Consider the following 21,001-nt stretch of genomic DNA (forward strand, 5'->3'; position numbering starts at 1 on the left):
CACTGAGGACAATATGTAGAGGACACATTTTATCATGCAGTTCCTCAGATGATGTTTGAACCAGATGATTTGTAGAAGTTTGCGAACACTTAACCCCTTTGCAAAGGCAACATAACTTGAGAAGCCACTGCTCTGGCATGCAGGGAGTTGCGGGTGTCAAATATCCATATAGGGCCGACCTGCAGTAAATCATCAACACCCAGGAGCACGGGCCATCATCAGTAGAGCAGCACAATGCAATGTCCCAATGGAGAGAAGACAGAGTCTTTAATTCGAAGCACTTTCATATTTATTACCAAGAAAACCAAAAACATTAAAGGCATATCCGTAATTTTTCACAGCTGGTATTTGAACATCTTAAATATATTACTTTGACAATATGATACAGTAAAACACACTGTAGTTGACAGTAATCAGGTTTGCTGCTTGGAACACATTTGCCAATTAACCATCTCCCACTCTTGGCGATGTTGAATTTGATTCAACGAGGCAACAATGAGGATTAAACACATTAGCATGCACCCTCAATCTAGGGGAGCATGCTAAATCTCTTTGTACAGAAAACACATTAAAACGCAATACAAAAACAATGAGGAGAGAGGGAAGAGTCGACTAATGTTAGGCACAGAAGAAGCAAAAAGCCACAGCAACACTGGAGCATGTCGTGGATGTTTTTCATTTCGTAACGCAGCATAGAGGTGAAATGAAGCACTTCGCCGCCACTCTCTCGTAAAAGCACTTTACCAGAGCAAGTCCTCGCTATTTACAAAGAGCGTGTTGGTTGAGGGGTTTTCCTGGGGAGAGTTCGAGCTTTACTGAGATGGAAAGGTATCACATGATGACAGTCTCAGTCTGAAGGGAGTAGGAGAGAGCAGGTCGGTGCTTCAGGCCTGGGCTTGGGGTTCTGGTCATTGGGCTTGGGGAGCGATACACTGGGCCTGAGGGAGCGGTGATTAAGGCGGGCGGGGTGCGGCTGGCCCATCTGGACGGAGGCCGCTGGTTGGCTGGCCGTGCGGGACGAGAGAAGCACCTCGAGTTTACTGCAGGCGACTCGGCTGGATTTACCTGGACAGAAAAATGTAAGCATTTAATGGCCACTTCGATACATTTGGGGGCAAGGAGAGGTTGGATTTAATCCAATGGTGATTCAGAAAAGAACCTACCTGCTGCTCCTGCCTGCTGTGAGCTGTGTGACTTGTTCTGTGACTGGAGCTGAACTCATGTTGGATGTCCAGCATGTCCAGCAGCTCAATGAGTCCTTCATCCCCCACTCGGCCACAACCTGGAAACTCCTGTCCCGCTAACCCCCCCCTCTGAATCCTCTGAGCTCCAGTGGAGGAACTTGACACCCTGGAGTCCATTTTGGGCTCCACATGTTGCGGCGCAGGCTTCCTTCCTCCATCTCTTTCTGCACCACTGTTCGTCCTGGGTCTAATCTTTGGGCTCCCCGCCGCCTGTGATCTCCTGTGTGACGGCTGAGGACTGGGATGAGATCCTTTTGATGCACCGTAGCCTCCCCTCTGATCTTTATGGTTATGTCTTCCAGAATCTGACACTAACCCCCGTTCTTGGCTCGGCTCTAAATCTGCTGTCAGCACATCAGAATCTGCTTGGCATTTGTGGGAAGGCATATGCACGGGCGCCCTGCCGGCGACTGCAGCGGCTCCCAGAGCTCTGCGCTGACAGACGGGGGTTGGGCACTTTGGCTCCAGTCCCTGTTGGGTCACCACCCCGGTTTCGGTGAGAGTTTTGCCTTCGTTTTCCTGCAGCATGGCTCCAAACTTTCTGAGAACAGAGGGGCTGCCGCACTTTCTGTCTCCCAGGACGCCCGGACTGAAGCACTTCCTGTCCAGAGCGGGGGACTCAACAGTCTTAAGTGGGAGCTGGGAGCGTGATTGTGCAGCAGGAGCATCCCTTTGTCCCAGAGGAGGCTTGGCACCTGTGTTTTCCTTGTTTGGGGAACTCCCTCTGTGAGGGGAGCCCTTCATGTGAGACACTTGGTTCTTTCTGTTTTCAGTCGCCTCAAAACTGTCCCGAACCTGCTCTTGACCAAACCTATAGGAACACAAACATTAAAAGAAAAACTAAATCATACACACGCAAAATAAGATTGATTATTTTAAAATTGAAATTTTTGTGGATGAAACCTCGTACCTGTCATTTTCATATCTTCTTCTGAACTCGTTCTTGTGTGCAGGGGTGTCCTGACTCACCTTGATCGTGTCACTGAAATGCTAAGACAGAAAAATCTCTTTTAGTCCATATCAACCATATCAACCACTGCGTATCTGTAGGTTTAACTTAGAGTGTTATTCAGGATGACTGGCATGTTTCTCTTTCTTCACCTCACCAAAACCTGAACAGTGACTGACCCTCTATCATCGCTCGATATAACCTTACTGACCTACTTTACTTAAATGTTGCCAGGGCACATGGCATCTTATGTGGACCCGGAAACAGTTTAACATAATTTCTCAGCTGCTCTGTCAGGAGTTAGGAATGCTTAGGAGTTGGGGGAAAGTATGTGGAACTTACTCGTATCTTGTAACCTGTCTGTGTAAGCAGACTTGAAGGAACCAGCTTACTGTAATCAATATGTTCCTGACTCATATCATCTCGTCCTATCTAGTTTCTTCAGATGTGCAAATGCCAAGAGAATGAGGCATAAGCCAGGGAAATGATCAGAAATGCATTTCCTTCACTCACCACGTGGCGAGCTCCATTGGTCTTCCGGCTTATTTGTTTCCCCTGTCCCAAATAATCCTGCAGCAAGTCCCCGATCTCTGAGACGCCGTTGCCTTGGCAGTAATCGTAGCCTCCCTGATGACTCGCGGGGTAGCTGTACCCGTTGGGGTTGTAGTTGCAGCCGTTGCTATAGTGATGCGGCACAGGCAGAGCTCCTGGGTGATTCTGGCTGTGTTGGCCCGGCACAAAAAGACCATTGCTCTGGTGCGCCAGGCCACACTCCATTTCGCTGCCATTCTTCTGGTTGTCATTGGCGTTGTCGTTTGCTCCTCTGCGGGCCTGAACTTCATTGTACAACTGGAAAAAGAAAACGGGACAAAACATTAACAACCTCTTGATGATTTTCTGTAAATTGGGTATATTCTTTCAAATCAGTTTTACTTTTTCACACCTATTGTACATTACTTAGTGTAAACATAATTTTCAACAACAACTACTGTATTTAAAGACCTTTATTTATGATCAGCGCATGTTACTCTACTTTGCACAAGCATCTGTTTCCCATCACAGCCTTCGATACTTCCTTTAGTATCCAGTTTCAGACCATGTGTGTGTGTGCCTGTGCCTGTGTGTGTGTGTGTGTGTCTGTGTGTGCCTGTGTGTGTGTGTGCAGCGTTCAGCAAGTCTGTCAGCGCAACACAGTTTAATTAGCTTGTTAACATTTGTCTGTATCATTGCCGTATCAAGGCCACTAGGTTGAGTGAGTCTATGATCTGTTGGCAGCTTGTTAAGGAGCACAAGCGCGCACTCACACACACACACATAATGCACATACACATACATTACACAAATTAACACTCTAAGCACTATAGGCACTACGGAATCACTTATGAACAAAACCATTAGCATGTCGTCACACCCCAGTGTCCGTGTGAAACAAAACAGTGTTATCTTGGAGAATCACTGTCAAACCAAACTCTTAAATTAATAAAATGGATTTTATGCAGTTACATTTCTGTATCTTTGTTGGTTAAGACCTGAATCATTTATTTTTACTGTTTAAGACAAAGAACATAGTTTATAATAAACGCAGGGTCTTACTGAATTTGACCTCTATCTATGTAGTACTGTACAGTAGAGATCAGTTAAAGGAAATTGGGTTGATGGGGAGGGAATTTTGAAACATGAAATTCCATTCAGTGTCCCACATTATCCACTAATCCAAAGTGAGTGAACATTGCATAGCTCCATCTACTGTGTTTAATGTGTCATTATTCCAACACAGTGTGCGTTGTCAGACATTTAAGAGCAAGTGGCAGCTCGAGATCACGCTTTTATCCGTACCTCTTCGATTTTCTTCTGGATGTCCTGCAGCTGGTCTTCCCACTCCTGCATCTCTGAGTCGAAATTGTCCGTCAGCTCTGGCCTCTCTTGTCCCCAGACCCGGCCTCTGTGCTCCAGCCCACGCTCCAGATCAATGGCTGCCATGACGAGGGCGGCTAAATGTCCAGAGGGGTTATTTTAATTGGAAATTTCCCCTTTCCACTTTTCTGTCGGGGGTCACAGCGGGGGTTATCAGTGAGGGGTGGAAGGATCGATGACCTCGAAACACTGTAAAGGTCAATACATGGAAGAGAGAAAATGATGGTTGGCATACTTTTCAAAGAGTACCACAGACAGATCAGTCCTTTTCTGCATATTTTTGCAGACCCCTGATACACAAATCTAGTTTTGAAATCTCAATTTCTTCAGTCTAGTGGTAATATCTTTCTTTATCTACCTGGATTTGGGTTTTTCACCTGTCTCGACTGCTTAAATAACTAGTTATGCCCGACAGTTTCTGCTCTCTCAAAGGTCACATATTTATGGCGCTTCCTTTCGCATTCTTGTCTAAAATTCACAGGCATGTAAGCATACCTTTACAGCACGTGTGGACAAGAGTGTTGCATGAAAGCACTTCCAGCTGTTGAAAGTCTTGGTCACTTTGACCTTCAGCCTGCCTCTGTACACCTCGCGACACGGGAAGAACACAAATGTCCAGCATCAGGTGGCTACTTTTTTGGAACCTGACCCAGTGGCGCACACATGGCATCCCTAGGGAATGCATGATGGCATCGCGCTGGAGCTTCGTGTCATTGTGCCTCTAAAATATCACACCCGTTTGTCTTGACTTAGTTTTGAGTACAATCAGACTGAGGACTGATAGATTACAATACAATATGCAGATGATGTGCTGGTATATGTCTGTAATATTAATATTTTACATGTAGTGACATCTTTCTAGTGACATCTTTCTTCAAATAGTAGAATTGTCAAAGGTGTGGCTTTGTTTCTTTGTAAGTGTCAATGGCCTCTATTTGGGAATTACAAGAATCGGAAATCTGTTTAAAATAAAGGGTCCAATATCAAAATGTATTCTTCAAAAACCCTAAGATGAATGTTCTTTTAACATTTTTATTCTTTTTTCTACATTTAAGTGTTATATGAATATGTTGCTCACTTACTTATCCCTTGAACCTTAATAATTTGTGGCGTACTAAATAATCACAATCAACAATCAAATGTTGTCCTACGTAGGGTAACTATTTGTCTAACCTGCTATCAAGTCAACGTAAGACTGCCAGGCTTTGTTGTTATTGCTGTTGCCATCTTTGAATATTACAAGTGTCCAAGTGGAAAGTGTCTGAATGTACCACTCACTTCCCTCCCGCCTGTGAGAGTGGAGATATTAATAATCGAGTAACTATGCATAGTATTCTGACTGCGTTGCCTGTACATGTGGGACAGGGACAGAAACAGTGGATGCCTGACAGAAGCACAGAAACAAACAAAATATAAAACGTTACAATAAATGTTATAAATAAGCAAATTAATTAAAGAAAATTACCATGAACATACAGACTACAGTTGAGTTTAGTAGCGTCAGGTTCCGTTTTGAATATTAACCATCCGTAACTATCAGAAATTCCTTTTCCATCTGTCACTATCTCTTCAGTAATAAACAGCTATCCTTACCTTGCTCTACGCAGAGGTTTTCTCTGCCCTCCTGTATAAATCCTCAGCCTGCTCTACTTCCTGCGCTCTGTGCTCTCTTGTCTCTCCAACAGATCCACTCCTGTGGCCTGCAGATCGTTAAGTCCCCTCTCTCTGGTGCTCAACCCCTTCTAGCTTTTTCCTCAGCAGTGTTACGTAGAATTTAAAGGGCCCCCTTCCCCTCGTCACTCCTCAGTTGTTGAGGTTAAGTCAGGAGCCTTGGACTTGAGGGTAAACAACTTCTGTTCCAGCCGGGGTACCCATCCCTTATACTGCTCCCCACTGTTTACGTGGAGAAGAGATCAAATATCATAATGTCAAATTTATTCCAGCATTTGAAGTCCCGATGGGACAACTGTCGTCACCAGCATCCTGGCTATAATTACCGGGGCTCACAGAGAGAGGGAAAGTGTTTACATAGCTATTTCAGCTGCTGCCAGCTCTCAGCCAATGGGCTTCTCTGTTGCTACTCTACTTTAGGATGCTTGGGCAGATTTTGCCTTGTGACCAGGCCATGCTGTAAATCATTTTTCCAAACCATGCCAAATGGGTGCGTGTGACACACTGTGTTATAATGTGTCACAGTCAATAATATCTTTATTGAACATAGTCATGAGAAAAAAGTCCAGTTGGACCCCCGGCATGTTTGTGTCATTTTCGTTTTCAGTATTGTTTCCATTTGTGGCAAACCTCAGCTTTTAATAAATAAAAAAAGATTTAGTGATATATATTGTGTAATCATACTTATGTCATATTTCAACTCAGTCATTGTATATATTGAAAATGTGCCAAAGAGCTAAATGAGGGACATCTCATACAATGCTCTGGAGTAACCTCTACCCGTGACTGTGTTCTTGACTCATCCTGCTGCAGTGACGTCAAGAGACAGTTGCTTCTGTTCATCAATTCCTAATCGGGGTCCTGTTGGGAATTTTGGGGGCACCCCCCAGACAAGATTTGACATTTGGAACCTGACATGATCATCAGAATTCCTTCCAGTTTGAAGCCCCATGGATCATTGCTGTTATCTCTCCACCTGTTGTGTTTCCTAATACATGCCTCCCAAGGATGTTGGCCTCCTCTTCTACCAGGCGGAGCCGTAGCTTCAGTTCTGACTCGCGGGTGGTGGGTGGGCCCCCAGCCTCTCCCTTGGGATGGGTGCTGTCCAGTTCTCCGTAGAAGGAGCGGTACTTCTGCAGCTCTTGCTCCAGTTGGTCCTTCTCTTTGTCGATCGTGGCCGTCTTCTTCCTCATGATTACGGCCTCCTCTTTGATGAACGCTAGCTGGCACTTGAGGTCCTCGTTGTCCTCCTGGAGCACAGAGAGCAAACACTGATATTTTTAAATAAAAAAGGGCCAAACTTATTCCTAGAGTTCAGAGGGTTGCTCTCTGCAGTAAGACATAAAGACGTTAAGACTTAAGATTAAAGAGAAGATTTTGTGTGTTTCTGAGCAGGATAAGTGCATTTTTTTATTTTCTAAATATGCATATATTTATTGTACTGGATTTGTACGGCAAAGCTTCACAAAGGTGGCTCGTAGATAAATAGGACATCAATTTCTCTGTTACTTTAGAATATGTGTAAGCAAGAGAAATAACAAAAGTGATTTCTTTATAAGTTGTGACATCTCACCTCAGTAGGAGTTTGTGCTGCTTTCTTATCCGTCTTCAGGACGTCTTTGCTTCCTCTTCTCTTCTGAGACTAAAAAGACGGGAAAAAAAGGATGGGATCTGTGATTTGAGATGGTCTACAGCTTTTTTAGACTAAAATAAGTCTATACCTGTATTTATTTTACATGCACAACCATTAGTACTTACAGCTCAGATTCAAATGCACCATATATAACCAAAAAGATCACGGGTATCAAGAGATTTCTATTCCTCTGCTATACAATCTTTATATATCTTAGGCCTCAAACAGACAAAGGCCACGCTCAAATGTTATTGTCTATAAACAGTAGTTAACTGTATGTCTCTGGGTTTGCTATGACTTAACTGATAAGGTAGACAGCCGTAACAAACAGCCAGTGTCTCTGTGACTCATGGCCACTTGTAGTCTCTTGTAGTGGGACGTAACTGAACTGTGCCATGTGAGGACATTTGAGTTTAGATTGGAGATTTATCTGATACCATTCTTCCCTTCCCAGCACAGACTCTGATACCTGGCCTTTGGGTATGAGCTGATTAAATAAATAACACATTTTAAAATGTAGTTTGACAGCTCTATCATGTATGATTGCGGTCAGGGTTTGTGCAGTTTGGTGCAGAACCAAATAAAAATTGGGATCAAGTGAGTTTTAAATGAAAACACTGATGAGTGCCCTTCTAGTTAATAGATGGGATGTAGATGGATGTGGGCCAGTGTTTATTTACCTCCTTGTTTTTTTCAAGTTCATTCTGCAGAGCTTGTTTGGTCACCTCAACCTCTATGAGTTTTTGCCTCAGTTTTTCATTCTCCTCTTCCGTCTTGGTGCGCTTCTCCTCCACCTTCTCCAGCTCGTGGTGCAGCCTCACGGACACATCCTTCGCCACCTGCAGGCATCGGAATGTGATTTTACTGAAAAACGGCAACGGGATCATACACAATTCTGAAATTCATACTTTATCTTAAGTCATAAACAATTCCAGGAATAATGCACAGAGCTTGAACTATAATCCTTCTATCTTGTCTTAGCTAATGACCAAAAGTCATGCAGATCCTTTTGCGAACTGCATTGACACAGACACATGGACCCGAGCGGCCTCCCCTCCCCACCTTCAGGTCCTGCTCCAGACTCCTGAGCAGCTCCTCATCAATCTCTCCCGTCTGGGCGTAGCGCAGCCTCTTCCTCTCGGCCTTCCTCAGGCGATACTGCAGGATCCGGCAGTTTTTATTGGCTCTCTCGAGCTCACGTCTCATCTCCTGCAGCTGACAAGTGTCCTCTTCGTAGAACGTGTCCCTCATCTCGTCCATCTCGGTCCTCATCTCCTCAATCTCACACTGGTGGGACCAAGGCAAAGATTACTGTTTGTGTCCAATTGCATTTTGTGACATATTGAGATTTAGAGCAGCTGCGGATAATCCCTACTGTCTTTTTAGCTTAAAATCATCTGACTTTTAACTCCACATAATGGATGTTTTGAACATGAGTCAAATATAGTCAACTTCATGAAAACAACACCATAATCTGAATTACAAGTATTTCTGGATGTCGGCTGCAGGGTTTTACCTTGCTTGGAAGAATTTCACATACATTTCGTGTAATGCCAAAATGCCTATTTCACAAACATGCTATTTGCTCTGTCTGGCCCCTTCTGAACACATCATTGATCCTATCAGATCAATATCAGTACAAATAGGTTATCTGTATGCAGCCAGTGCGTTTTCAGTTGAGACCATAGCTTAAAACTCCTGGTGAAGACAGAAAGCACGAAGGAACAAATCAACCTGGGTATTTGTATTTCAGAGAGCAATGATACCTAAAAACCAAAATACAGTCAAGAAAAAATGGTATTACGGGTCCTCAAATACAAACATTTCCAGCCAATCGAATGTGCTGTGGCCTACTATGACCTTTTACATTGAATTTATACTATATTTCGACTGAGTCCAAGCTGATGAGAGAGCACTAGGCCACATAAAAGCTCATCAAACCTTGAGATCGTCGTTTTCCTCCAGCAGCCTCTCCATCTCGTCCAGGAAGGCCTGGTCATCCTGCTGTGTCACGGACCCCGCCTCTGTGGCCTCCGCAGCCGGCTCCGGCTCTCCCTGAGCGGCCTCCTCCATCCCAGCCTTGTCCGCCTTGGTTTGCATCCTTGCACCGCTTCTCTTGAGTTTCTTGTGCAGATGGAAGTGGATCAGCTCAGCCTGTAAGCATCCTCCTCTCAACAAAACCGAACCGAGGCCTGACAAGCCGCCTCTCCCCCGGTGGTGGATGCCCCTGTCTGCCGGTCTCACTTTCTCCGGGTAGACAGACGACAGTAAACTCGGTCCGGAGTCGCCTTTAACGCGGGGTGGGTGTAAAGCGGCGCGACGGGCCGGTGATGGAGGATGTGCCGGATCTTCTTCGAAGGCATCCGCCCTATTTGGTCTCACTCCACCAGCTTCAGCACCATCGGGCTGAACAGCTGCCGAGCCGCGGCTCTCGGGCTCCCTCTTCCTCCCGTCAGCGGCCCTCGGGCTCTCCTTCACCCCGATGTCGCTGCCCCTTCGCGCGGCGAGTGACGACCTGCACTTGCCTGGGTGTCCGGAGGCTCGCTTGGTGGCCCGTTCCTGGGCTGCAGCCGGTGAGGGAGCCCGATGCTGCTGCTGCCTCCTCCTTCCTGCGTTATTGTCTGATGATGCTGATGATGGAGGATCAGCAGCGCCGCCTGCGGCAGACTTCATCCTCTGCAGCGTGAAACGGAACAATACACATGTAGATCCAAACAAGAGGAATAAAATAAATAATCTGTGCAGAGGACACAGATTATTTCATTTGCACAACTTGGATTAATTCAAACTGTTTTCTACCATTTGAATAGATAGAGATTGTTTTGGGAAGAAAATGCTTCCACCATTGCAACCACTAGAGGCCGCTGTTTCCCAAGACGTTCTCTCACCCTGACCCATGGGCGAACTTTAGGTTTGTTTTCCACAGAACCATTAATGATGGACTGATTCCCATTGGAACAATCAGATTGAGTTATAATAAAAAGTTATTATCATTCTAGCTATATACAAATTCTGGCTGTTCACAGGGAGCGCCTCATGATGAGTTCTTACCGCAGCACTGTGCAGAGGAGGCTGGCGCAGGGAGGGGGCACCACCAGGCACTGCAGGGCAAGGGCCATGTGATGTGGGGACATACGTCAAGCCAGGAAGTAACCTCCATAATAAAAGACAGTGCTGCTAAAAACTGTTTTTAAAAGTTTGACAAAAACAGAATCAGTTCAGACCTTGTACCACCTCTCTGAACATTTCCACATTTAGTTAAACAGACATTATTTATAGATATAACAGGACTGACTATATCACATTCTCTGCAAATTAATCAATTCATTTTATATTCATAATCATTCACACAGACTCCTTATTATTAGAGATGTAGAGATGTTAGTTTGGCATTGGATGTCTTTGACTTTTTTTTATAGTGAGCTTGTTCTAACTTGCTTTTATTTTAATGTAACTATTGCACTGCTAAGCTGACCAGTTTCTTGTTGTCAAACACCTTCATGGTACTGTGGACTCTGTGTTAACTTACATATGACAATTAAATCTTGAAACTTCATTACAGATTTGATCTATATAGCATAAATACTGTATAAAACGCAACACAAAATTCTCAACTTAAAATCTGCTTTATACATTTATGATATAAGAAGAAGAATAAAATGAATTGGATGCAAATTTGTTTAAACTAAAACCAACCATTAGTTAAAACGATTAAGAAAAAGCTTTTTATTATAATAAACAGCTTATTAAGGCTTTGATTTAAATTTTATTTTCATATCTATTTACTTTATCGGCTCACTCCCATTTATTCTGTGTTAACCGTCTTTAAGTACTGCTGAATTCCCTATACAAATAGAATATATTATGTTTTTGCAGACATAACATAACGTGGTCCCTGCCTCCCAGATGTAACAGTAGGTACAGTCAGCACCAGCAGAGGGTGGTCACTCCGCACATGAACCGCCTCAGCTCAAGCTCTGTAGGCAATCTGACCCACAAAGTAGGGGAGCCAGTAAAACGCTGACTGTTTCCACTCTGTTAGGCTAGAATGAGCTCCTTAGTCATATAATTGCTAATGAGATGAGTAGGTGACGGGTCAGGTTTGCGAGGATTTAGCCCCTGCACACTGACCCTTCGCCTTCCAACAGACTGGCCTGCTCAGAGGACTGGACAGGTCCGTCAGATAATAGACCTATATATAAGGTTGTGCCAATTTATTAAAGACAGGGACAGAATGGCAAGTCTGGGAACCAAGAATTTATTTTACACAAAGATTTTGTTTCCTTAAATTGTTGCAAAGGATTAAGATTCAAACAGTTGAGGGTAAATCATGGACGGGTTCACAAATATGTTCCTAAACTCTATGGTGAGTTTGTGCACATATGCACATGTTCCTTCAGGATGCAGGTTATAGTGACCTCTGCCAAACGCCTTTGATAGAAAAGCCTGGTCCTGCAATCCTCTTAGTTACAGCTGGCTTAGATCCCTCTGTGTCCCTGAGGAGGACAAATGCACCTCATCTCACTCATCTCATCCAGTCAATCATTCCCCACTTCCCCCTCCATTTCCAATGCGCTGCCATGGGCGGAAAGAGACGTACACCACAATAAGACAGGGCAGCGTAAAAGGTTGTGCAGAATGGAGGGAGGAAGACTTGGAAAAAAAACGGGTGAGGGAAGGAACAGAGGAGGAAACGGGGAGAACTTGAAAAGAAATGCACAACTAAAGATAAAATGGACGCAGCACACTAAATGCATTTGCTGGGAATGAAAAGGATTAAGAATAACAGTCTGAGTATGATAGTGTATGAATAATTGAACACATACCATTAGTGAATCCGCAAAGAGCAATGGGTGTTTGTGATTTTTTCCCAGCAAAGGAAGAAATGAATTGAAAAGTGTTGTGTGTACGAGAGTACAGTCCTGGCATTTAGATTTGTTGGCAAATATCAGTGTCTTGTACAAAATTACGAATGTAACTAATATTTGGACAGTGCAGGAAGCTTTTTATCAATGGAAAAGATTTGCAGTGTAGTAAGGTAAATGGACACTCTATCAGAGCCAAATGTTAACTAATCCATACAGTTTGAGAGCAGTAGCAACCTGGTGGCAGATTAGTGGAGGCTTCTCTTCCAGTGACCTGCTGTCCTGGGTATCTCATGGGAGTGACGTGCAAATAAGCTCTTTTGGAGCTAAAGCCAATTTAGCACCAAAGATTAGGGCAGATCTGTCTGGACAGCCCTGCCTCTGCCTCTCTCTCTCTCACACACACAAACACAGACACTCCTATATTAGCTCTTTACATCCTTCAGACCCAAAGATGGAAGAAAGCAAGATGGAGGAATGGGAGTCAGAACACAAAGACACATAATCAATGTTTATGGGGTGCTGGTCTTTATTTCACTTACATGTGCAGCCAGAAGCTGATTCACTTTTTGTTTTAAATTAACATTTTTTAATTTAAAAAAAGAGGATCAGGATGAGTCTCCCCTCAGTCCTACATGGCAGTGAGACAACGCTCTTCTTCCCGCACCTCGGCTACATCGCACAGCAAAAAGAAATAAATCATGAGGACCCACAGAAAAAATACATGTATTATAACAAATACAAATACACCAACAAATTTGCATTAATACTATAAGAAACTACCTACCCCTTCCCTTTAAATAAGTTTTTTTAAATTCACAATGAACACAAAGAAAATAGCATGTCATTATGTCAATGCAGCGGAGTTTTTTCAGGTTGAAACAGCACAGGAATGTGAAGTCCGAGACCTGTTGGACAAGTGGGAGATGTGAGAATTTTGAAATGTATTTTCCTTTTTTAATTCACTACCTTTGTCGACTCTAAATATCCTTAAACAAAGATTTCCCACAAAGCATTGAGAGAATCTTTGGTATAAACCTCTTTTGTTCTTTTTGTAGTTAAAACCATTAAAACTCTCGGTACACTAGAAAATAAATCAGCGATATTAAAGACTATTTAAGCTTTCAGTTAAATAACACTGGAATCCAAAGTACAAAAGTTGGAGGTGAATTTTGGTTGATAAGATAGTGGATGCTGAGCAGGTTATAGGTCCTTTGGTCCTATCACGGTCCCAAACACAGTTGGACAGACGAACATGGAGCCTACGTGATCAGCATTTGAGCTTTTTCTTGATAAAAAAAAAAAAATATTATGGAAAAAGCCAATAACCCTCTCTTCCTCTCAAAACCACAACCCATTACAGACACACCCACAAACACACAGTTGGTCACAAATCACATCCGTCTACTTTATTTCCTGGGATGATGGTCTGGTTTGAACTCTCGTTTCCTCCTCCTTCCCACCCGCCCTTCTTCTCTGGCCTTTCTTTCTCGTCATCACCAAGCGAGCCCCTTTTTCCTTCTTTTACTCCCTTTTCGGTCTTCCTTTTCTTTGCCTTTTCCCGTTATCCTCCACCTCCTCCACTTTACTATGACCGTTAGTTGCCGTAGAGGTGCCGTTTGCCACGGTCTTGCCTCCCTTCAGCGAGAAGGAGGGTTTTCCCCGGTACGCGTGGTAGTAGAAGTTAGCGAAGAGGATGATGAAGGTGACAGCGTAGCCGATCAGGGCCCACTGCATCCAGCAGGGGAACGGGCAGCCGGTGTAGAGGGAGTGGCCGGCGTGGCCGATGGTCACGTGGAACTGGATCTGTTGAAGACACAAAACTAGGTTAAATAATGAGAATAATTTCAAAGAACAACAACAAAAAGTTAATTTCACACACAAAACAGTTTTTTCTTTTATAGATATTCCTAATTCTATATTTACATTACATACAAACTACGAATAGTCATATGTCTCAACTGCTTCTCCATAAGACATTGGTGTCAAACAAAACAACAGCTATAATGCCACAATGTGTCTATTTGTAGTGCATGCAATTTTGTCTTACACCAAACTGCAACAATTAAGAAAATGAACGAGTATTGTTATGGCAGTTGTCTGGAAGCTGGTGAAAAGGAGAACTCAGTCAGCAGCTGATGTATTATGCAGATATTTAAATGTAGACTTGATGCTTCAAGGAGACCAAAAGGCAGAACATTGTACAAACGCTAACAGAGTAACATGAGCAATTGCACCCCCCCCCCCCCCCAAGTCTGAAGATGCCTCCCACAGCATCCCAGTATATCTCCCTCTACTTCCGTCAGCACATCCACGAATGACTAGAATTGCTGTCACTCTCTTGCATCTTATTGGATAGTTAAGCCCAAAGTATGCATTCGTACATGATGGTGTAATACGCAAAAGAGTTGAAGTTGGTACCCCTCTGTCTGTCGCCTCTGAGTTAGATATGAAAGTCCCTAAGCGTAGACACTACAATGTACTGTTGGTTGGCCCTTTATCCATAACCTGACCTTGGGCACTGCAAAGAGAGAAGGGAGTGTGTTTGGTATTAGACAGACAATATTCTCATGTAAAGATACAATCTTGTTATTAAAATGCCGAAACACCTGATGACGCTAAGGTACACAGCTGAAGATATGTACCCTAGCATCCACTGGTGGTCCCTAACATCTATTAGGGACCAACTGTTGGTAGGCATTAATTAGTGCGGTACAACGTACAAGCGATAGTCTCCATCTTTTCCAATGTTCTGAAATGGGACAGTGTTTAGTTTAAAAAGGCATAGAGGTAATGATGTCTGATCTACTGAGCAGGCCACATGGCTTTCATAGTGCTGCCATAAAAGCCAGTAGCCAGTCGGATTTACCTATAGTCTCAGTGTACCTTCAAGTCCGGCCTGTGTCATTGATTACAAGGCCAAAACACTTGAGGATGCTAAGGCACACAACTCAGGTTATGTCCCCAAAGCCTGCTAACATCTACTGGTAGTTGGTAACTCAAATTGTGAAGAAGACATTCAAACGTACAAGGGACATTCACTATTTTTTCCTATATTCTAACATTTGTACAGAAATATATTTCTGCTATTCTGTTCCCACAGAACACAGTGAAATATATCCATAGAGTAATACCCACCATCTGAATGATGGTGAGGTACTTCTTCCACCAGAGGTACTTCTGCATATGAGGTCCCAGCGCTGCAAGGCCATAGTAACCGTACATGACGACATGGATGCCAGAGTTGATGGTCGCCCCAAAACATGCTGTGGAAATAGTGAAATTTGTATCAGATGTGACGGTGGTGGTGTTATATATAGTCAATGGGTTTTAAGCAGCTTATTGCCAATAAATCTAGGATCAATCAGTTCAGGTTCCTTTCACCCACCTTGTCCACCGGGCACCCACTTGATGCCAATCCACCACAGGATGAACATGGTGCAGTGATGGTAGACGTGGAGGAAGCTGACCTGGTTGAACTTCTTCCGCAGGATGAAAAAGGCTGTGTCCAAGAATTCCACTCCTTTGGAGAGGTAGTACCACCACAGAGCAGATGCTATCTATAGACAGAAAACAAGGGAGAGTGAATAATGGCACTGTGGTGGATCCCAGACACTAACACCTTTGATAGATGACAGCTTCAGTCTGTAAATACAATTTGCAGACATGTAACCACACACTCCTGCAGATTCACCTCTTTCCAGCCCCTGTCTAAATTCCAGTCCTGTAAAATTAGGCTCTATTAAGAATGACTCCAACGCAGATAGCTGTTTTTATGATTACAATTGTGACTCATGATTTTTTGGCACATTTCAAAAGTAAGCGTAAAACTAAATTGCTGTGTAACCTAGTATTACGCATGTAACTTGAGTATTCCACTAGAGGGCGCACCAGAAAACTCAAACTGTATAGAACTTTTGCAGGTTATAAACATCATGGCAACACTGGAGGATGTTAGCATATATGCAGTTACTTGTGAGATTGTGGCAAAGCGATCACATGACGTTCTTCATTCAATGATGTCATAACAATTTTGTTCTTGCTTACCCAATGCGAGAAGTTGACATCGAGAAACGCTTTTTCGAATGTCAACCAGATTTTGCTTTGTCGGCTCAGCCCCCACACTGCCCCTACTGTTCAGTTGTGTATTGCATCTTGCAGATGTGTAGTGTAAGTTATTATTTTTTTTTCTATAGATATTGTCAGACCTTTTTGCCTTTATTGACACGACAGTGTAAGGCTGAAATAGGGGAAGGAGTGGGAAAGACATGCAACAAACGTCCGGTTTGGAACCAAAGCTGCTGTTGGGGAAGGAGGACTCGAGCCTCCGTACGGGGGGCGTAGCGTTACTTTCTGAGGATATGCACAATCAATATGCAAAAGCCAGTATGTCTCCGGCCTAAAGCAACAACCAGTGAGGTGAAATCCCTGCCTATATCTGTGAACTAACAGTCACATTAACAGTTGGATGATGGTTCATTAATCTCAGAGAGGAAATTCAGTAAAATGATGAGAAAAAGACCTGGAAACCAAGTCTCTGCATTTTCTGCAGTTTAACCTGGTCTGACACACACGTACTCAGCTGCTCTCTAAGCCATTGCAACTAGGCATCTCTGATCTCTTAGTAATGCCATCATTAAAAGGCAAGCCCTGAGATGGGGGTGGAGCTTTAGGATGGCAAGACCGATCTCCCCCTCCCCCCGAGAGTGCATGGTCACGCCCCCTTTGTCCTGAACTCCTCCATATGTGTTTTTTCCCCTCCTTTTACCCCTGACAAAAGTAAACGCACTGAAAAAGACTACAGAAAGAGCCATATAAACGTCAACAGTAGGATTTCTGCCGATTTCTGTCGGCAGAAATCATCACTGGATATGCAGACACATTTGTTTGGTGGTTTGTGTGTATATACACAAACCACAAACCAATTTTTACTTTGAGAGGACCTTTTGACTGATCCTCACAAATTTTGGAGGTGCTTGAGGTTTGGTTTGATTTTAGGGATAAGGTTAGGTTAAGGCATTTATTCGTGGTGGTTAGGGTAAGGTGTTTCGGGAATGCATTATGTCAATAAATGCCCTCACAGTAGAGTGACAAATGTGTGCATATGAGTGTGTGTGTTTGTGTGTATGTGCATGTGTGTTTGTGTGTGTGTGAGCGAGCTTACCCTGACTTCATTGACATCATTTGAGTAGTTGACCGGCTGACAGAGGTAGCTGTAACCTGCTGCTCTGGTGGCTATTAGGAGCTGAGGAGAAAACACAAAAAGACAGAACAAGGTTGAGAGGAAACATGTCGATTCTTACAACACCTACTGCAGTGAGCACAAATTATCCCTATGAAATTGCTCTTTCTCAAGCAAGTAAGGTGAAAACATCCAAGGATGCTTGCAACACAGTTTCTTGTAAAGAAAAAACAAACATTAAGTTAGGGTGAACACGTTGTGTCTTTCTCTCTGTTTAGTCGTATGTTTGTGGCAGCCGATTGTACTGCCAGTGACATGCAGTGTCTTCACTGATGTTAAACATGCAACATGCTCAAAGTGTGTGATTAATGTCATGAAAGAAAACGAAAAACCCACAAGAGGAAAAAACAGCAGCTGCTTCTGGGTTGGAAAGAATAAACTTAACCTCTTCTGACTTGTGGAGCACACATTGTTACGTCCCTAAACTATGTCTGAAAGACTTGAGTTATTTGACTTATACTTGCATTTATGAGGATTGCAGTATATGCAGTCAGATGCAGAACTCACTGTTTGATCGGCAGAGATTGTCATGCAGAAAATGCCCTATCCTGTGTGTTGCATTAACGGGGCATTGTATTATAATACCCAATGCACGGTGGCACTGACCTCTTTGGCGATGTAGAAATTGAGCACGACCATACTGAAGTTGTAGACTATGAGAGTCCTCCGCAGCGTGAAGGGCTGGCGGTCCTGCATGTATCTAGGTCCCGCCCACAGGAAGAGCAGGTACAGGCAGCTGATGGCCAGTGTGGGTAAGGGAGACGACATCATCGGCCATTTCTCCACCCGCTTGTCTGGAGGAAATATTGGGGGGAACATGTCAGGTGGGAAAACATCTTAGTTTGAAACCAGCCTGAATCTAATGAGTCACAATGCTTGACACAAGTGCGTGTAAAGATCTTACCTGCTATAGTAAGGCTCCATTTGTAAAATTCTACAGTGTCATTCACAAAATGTGTTACAACCTCCATGGCTCTGCCTTTGGTCTTGATTATGCTGCAGCAGAAGGAAAAGGACATAGAGAGAAAGTGAGTCAGGACAACCAAATTGAATTAAATTACAGGCCATACGTGGGCCAGTGTAACCGATAGCATGAGGAGCTACTGTTTACACATGTTGTCCGCTCAGTATTCATTACACATTGCTCCTGTAAACGACTAAAACACATCTCGACAGTGATAAACCTGTTGGCCCATGATGGACTGAACCCCAACATAACACTTTTCTGCACCTTTGTAACCCGACTTCTCAGGGTGTTGAGTTCCCAGATATATTTAAAGTTTGGTATTTACAATATTTTATGTGATATGCTACAGCATGGACAAAGGTTTGCTTTCATACTCTTTCCAGCATTTGCTGTAAATGTCCCATACGAGCACATTAGGCCTCCTCATCTGAAGCTGTCCTCTAACATTAACCTCCCCAGGATGAAAATTCACTTTCCATCGATTCAGATGATTGCTGCTTTGTCACAACAGTTTGAGATAATTGTAGGAAATGGGACGGAGAGTATCGAGCAAATTCATTTTCTCTGTCATAGATAGAACATTCAAATAAAGATTGAATGGATGGATAGATGGATAGATGGATAGATGGATAGATGGATGGATAGATGGATAGATGGATAAATGGATAATGGATGCATCAATAGATAGAATTAAGCTTAGACATTTGTATTCCAACCATAACCATCATTATTATTTCTGCCTTTACATTACTGTATTTTACTTATCCGACTGACATAAAGGACCTTTATTTTTTAATGGACTATTTATACTTTTACTCTAGGGATCTGAGTTTTCCTTCCATCATTGTCAAGCGATAGATAGATGGATAGATGGATAGATGGATAGATATATAGATATATAGATATATAGATATATAGAATTAAAGTCAGACATTTTATAATGCAAGTGTAATCATCCCTATCATTCACTAATTTTGATATTAACTATTTTTCCATTTCTACTTTTACTTTGAAGATCTGAATATTTCTCACATTATTGTCAATAAATACTAAAAGTGGATAGATAGACAGTCAAACAGACAGACAGATATATATATATAGATAGATAGATAGATAGATAGATAGATAGATAGATAGATAGATAGATAGATAGATAGATAGATAGATAGATAGATAGATAGATAGATAGATAGATAGATAGATAGATGAGCATCATTGCATAACAGAGGCGTCTTATCCACCTGACAGCAGGTGTCTCCATATTAATCTATAATTAATCCCGTGCGTCAGATCAGCTGTCCTTTAAATATTTAGTAAAACCTAAGCAGACAGTAACTACGGCCCATCAGTGAGTGATCCCTGCACAGCAAAGTGCTGAGTAGCCCCGGTGGCTGCACATGGCGAGGGTGTGGACATTTATATATTTTTGCAGGACCCCATGTAGTAATAACAGACTGTGCTGGCAGAGGGGGGGAATCAGATAGAGAGGGTAACCCGGGTTTGTGTTGCACGCACACACGCACAAAGAAAGGGGCGCATGTGTCAGCAGGTTTCGCTCGTACCGCTCAAGAGGCTTAAATTCAATTGATCAACGAGCTTAGATGTGGGCCTAAGTACAAATGCCCAGCGAGCCACGACCCTGTTTGATGGTTGTGTGCCTACATCCGCCATGAGGCTGGGAAAACCCTCCTCCATGGAGAAACTGAGGGAATTAAACCTGCAAATTGTCACATCAACACTCATAGTAATTTTGCTTTAGGTAATTTCAAAATAAAATACCTTACATATTTTAAAATTTAAAATCTACCTTTTAAAGGGCAATTCACATCATTTTACGCACGTTTTATCTTTATTTTAGGTTAATTCTATCGGGCGCTTTTACGCACTCTGCAGACTTAACAGGTGGGCGCTGAGAGCGGATGAGGGAAATGAGATTAGCCACCTAACTCCAGTGAAAAGTGTTTCCACCGACGATCCAAGAAATACTCAACACACGCACACACAAAAAACACACAATGGTGGAAAAACACGCAGCTACTCACGTCCTGGATATTTAAGAGCGTGTAATGACATCCGGTGCAATTTGATGCCCGGCTCCCCTCAGTCACTGCTCAGATCCTCTTCTTTATCCTCTTCTTCCTCAGCTGTGTTTACCGCCAGTCACTTTCTGCAACGCTCCGGATATTGATCGACATTAAAGAGCAATTTGGCAAAAAACACTGGACAAAGGCAAACAGAAAATCTATGACTACGTTAGGCCAATTATGCATCCGGTCCGTGCGCGCTCAGCCGCATCATCTTCTCCCTCCCAGCCTCTGGGACACTGAGAAGCCGGGCGGCACTGCGCATGCGTGTTTTTTTGCGCGTGCGCAGGGTGCTTGGCAGAAGTGCTCCCGTTCGTTCGTCCTCTGCAGTCTTCATTCAAACTACAAACCAACTTAATAACCTCTAAACTAATAGATCAACATATATAGATGGTTCATAGATGCAAAGCTGAGGGCACGTTTCTCCATCCT

The 21,001-nt window shown here is 43.3% G+C and overlaps 3 protein-coding genes across 4 annotated transcripts; all 3 read right to left on the reverse strand.

Moving 5' to 3' along the window:
• Window positions 1-266: 266 nt before the first annotated feature.
• LOC133973080 (uncharacterized) lies at window positions 267-5,942 on the reverse strand. 2 transcript variants are annotated; one of them, XM_062410719.1, is made up of 6 exons: window positions 5,701-5,942; window positions 4,030-4,296; window positions 2,707-3,042; window positions 2,155-2,234; window positions 1,164-2,055; window positions 267-1,065 (listed from the first exon to the last, which is right to left on the reverse strand). In XM_062410719.1, the coding sequence occupies exons 2-6, from the start codon at window positions 4,171-4,173 to the stop codon at window positions 832-834; spliced, it is 1,686 nt and encodes a 561-aa protein (XP_062266703.1). In that variant the 5' UTR covers window positions 4,174-4,296; window positions 5,701-5,942; the 3' UTR covers window positions 267-831. The 2 variants fall into 2 exon arrangements, with proteins under 2 accessions (XP_062266703.1, XP_062266705.1); XM_062410721.1 differs by lacking the exon at window positions 5,701-5,942 and adding an exon at window positions 5,573-5,697.
• Window positions 5,943-6,701: 759 nt separating this feature from the next.
• LOC133973919 (protein SOGA3-like) lies at window positions 6,702-10,097 on the reverse strand. The gene is made up of 5 exons (XM_062411993.1): window positions 9,353-10,097; window positions 8,474-8,698; window positions 8,092-8,250; window positions 7,352-7,420; window positions 6,702-7,028 (listed from the first exon to the last, which is right to left on the reverse strand). Exons 1-5 carry the CDS (start codon window positions 10,082-10,084, stop codon window positions 6,702-6,704), a joined length of 1,512 nt encoding a protein of 503 aa, XP_062267977.1. The 5' UTR covers window positions 10,085-10,097.
• A 2,686-nt stretch (window positions 10,098-12,783) lies between these two features.
• elovl4b (ELOVL fatty acid elongase 4b) lies at window positions 12,784-20,799 on the reverse strand. The gene is made up of 7 exons (XM_062412051.1): window positions 20,528-20,799; window positions 18,423-18,514; window positions 18,125-18,312; window positions 17,441-17,521; window positions 15,665-15,836; window positions 15,415-15,542; window positions 12,784-14,082 (listed from the first exon to the last, which is right to left on the reverse strand). Exons 2-7 carry the CDS (start codon window positions 18,487-18,489, stop codon window positions 13,801-13,803), a joined length of 918 nt encoding a protein of 305 aa, XP_062268035.1. The 5' UTR covers window positions 18,490-18,514; window positions 20,528-20,799; the 3' UTR covers window positions 12,784-13,800.
• Between the last annotated feature and the right edge of the window lie 202 nt (window positions 20,800-21,001).

Source organism: Platichthys flesus, chromosome 18, assembly GCF_949316205.1.
Source record: "Platichthys flesus chromosome 18, fPlaFle2.1, whole genome shotgun sequence".
Lineage (NCBI taxonomy): Eukaryota > Metazoa > Chordata > Actinopteri > Pleuronectiformes > Pleuronectidae > Platichthys > Platichthys flesus.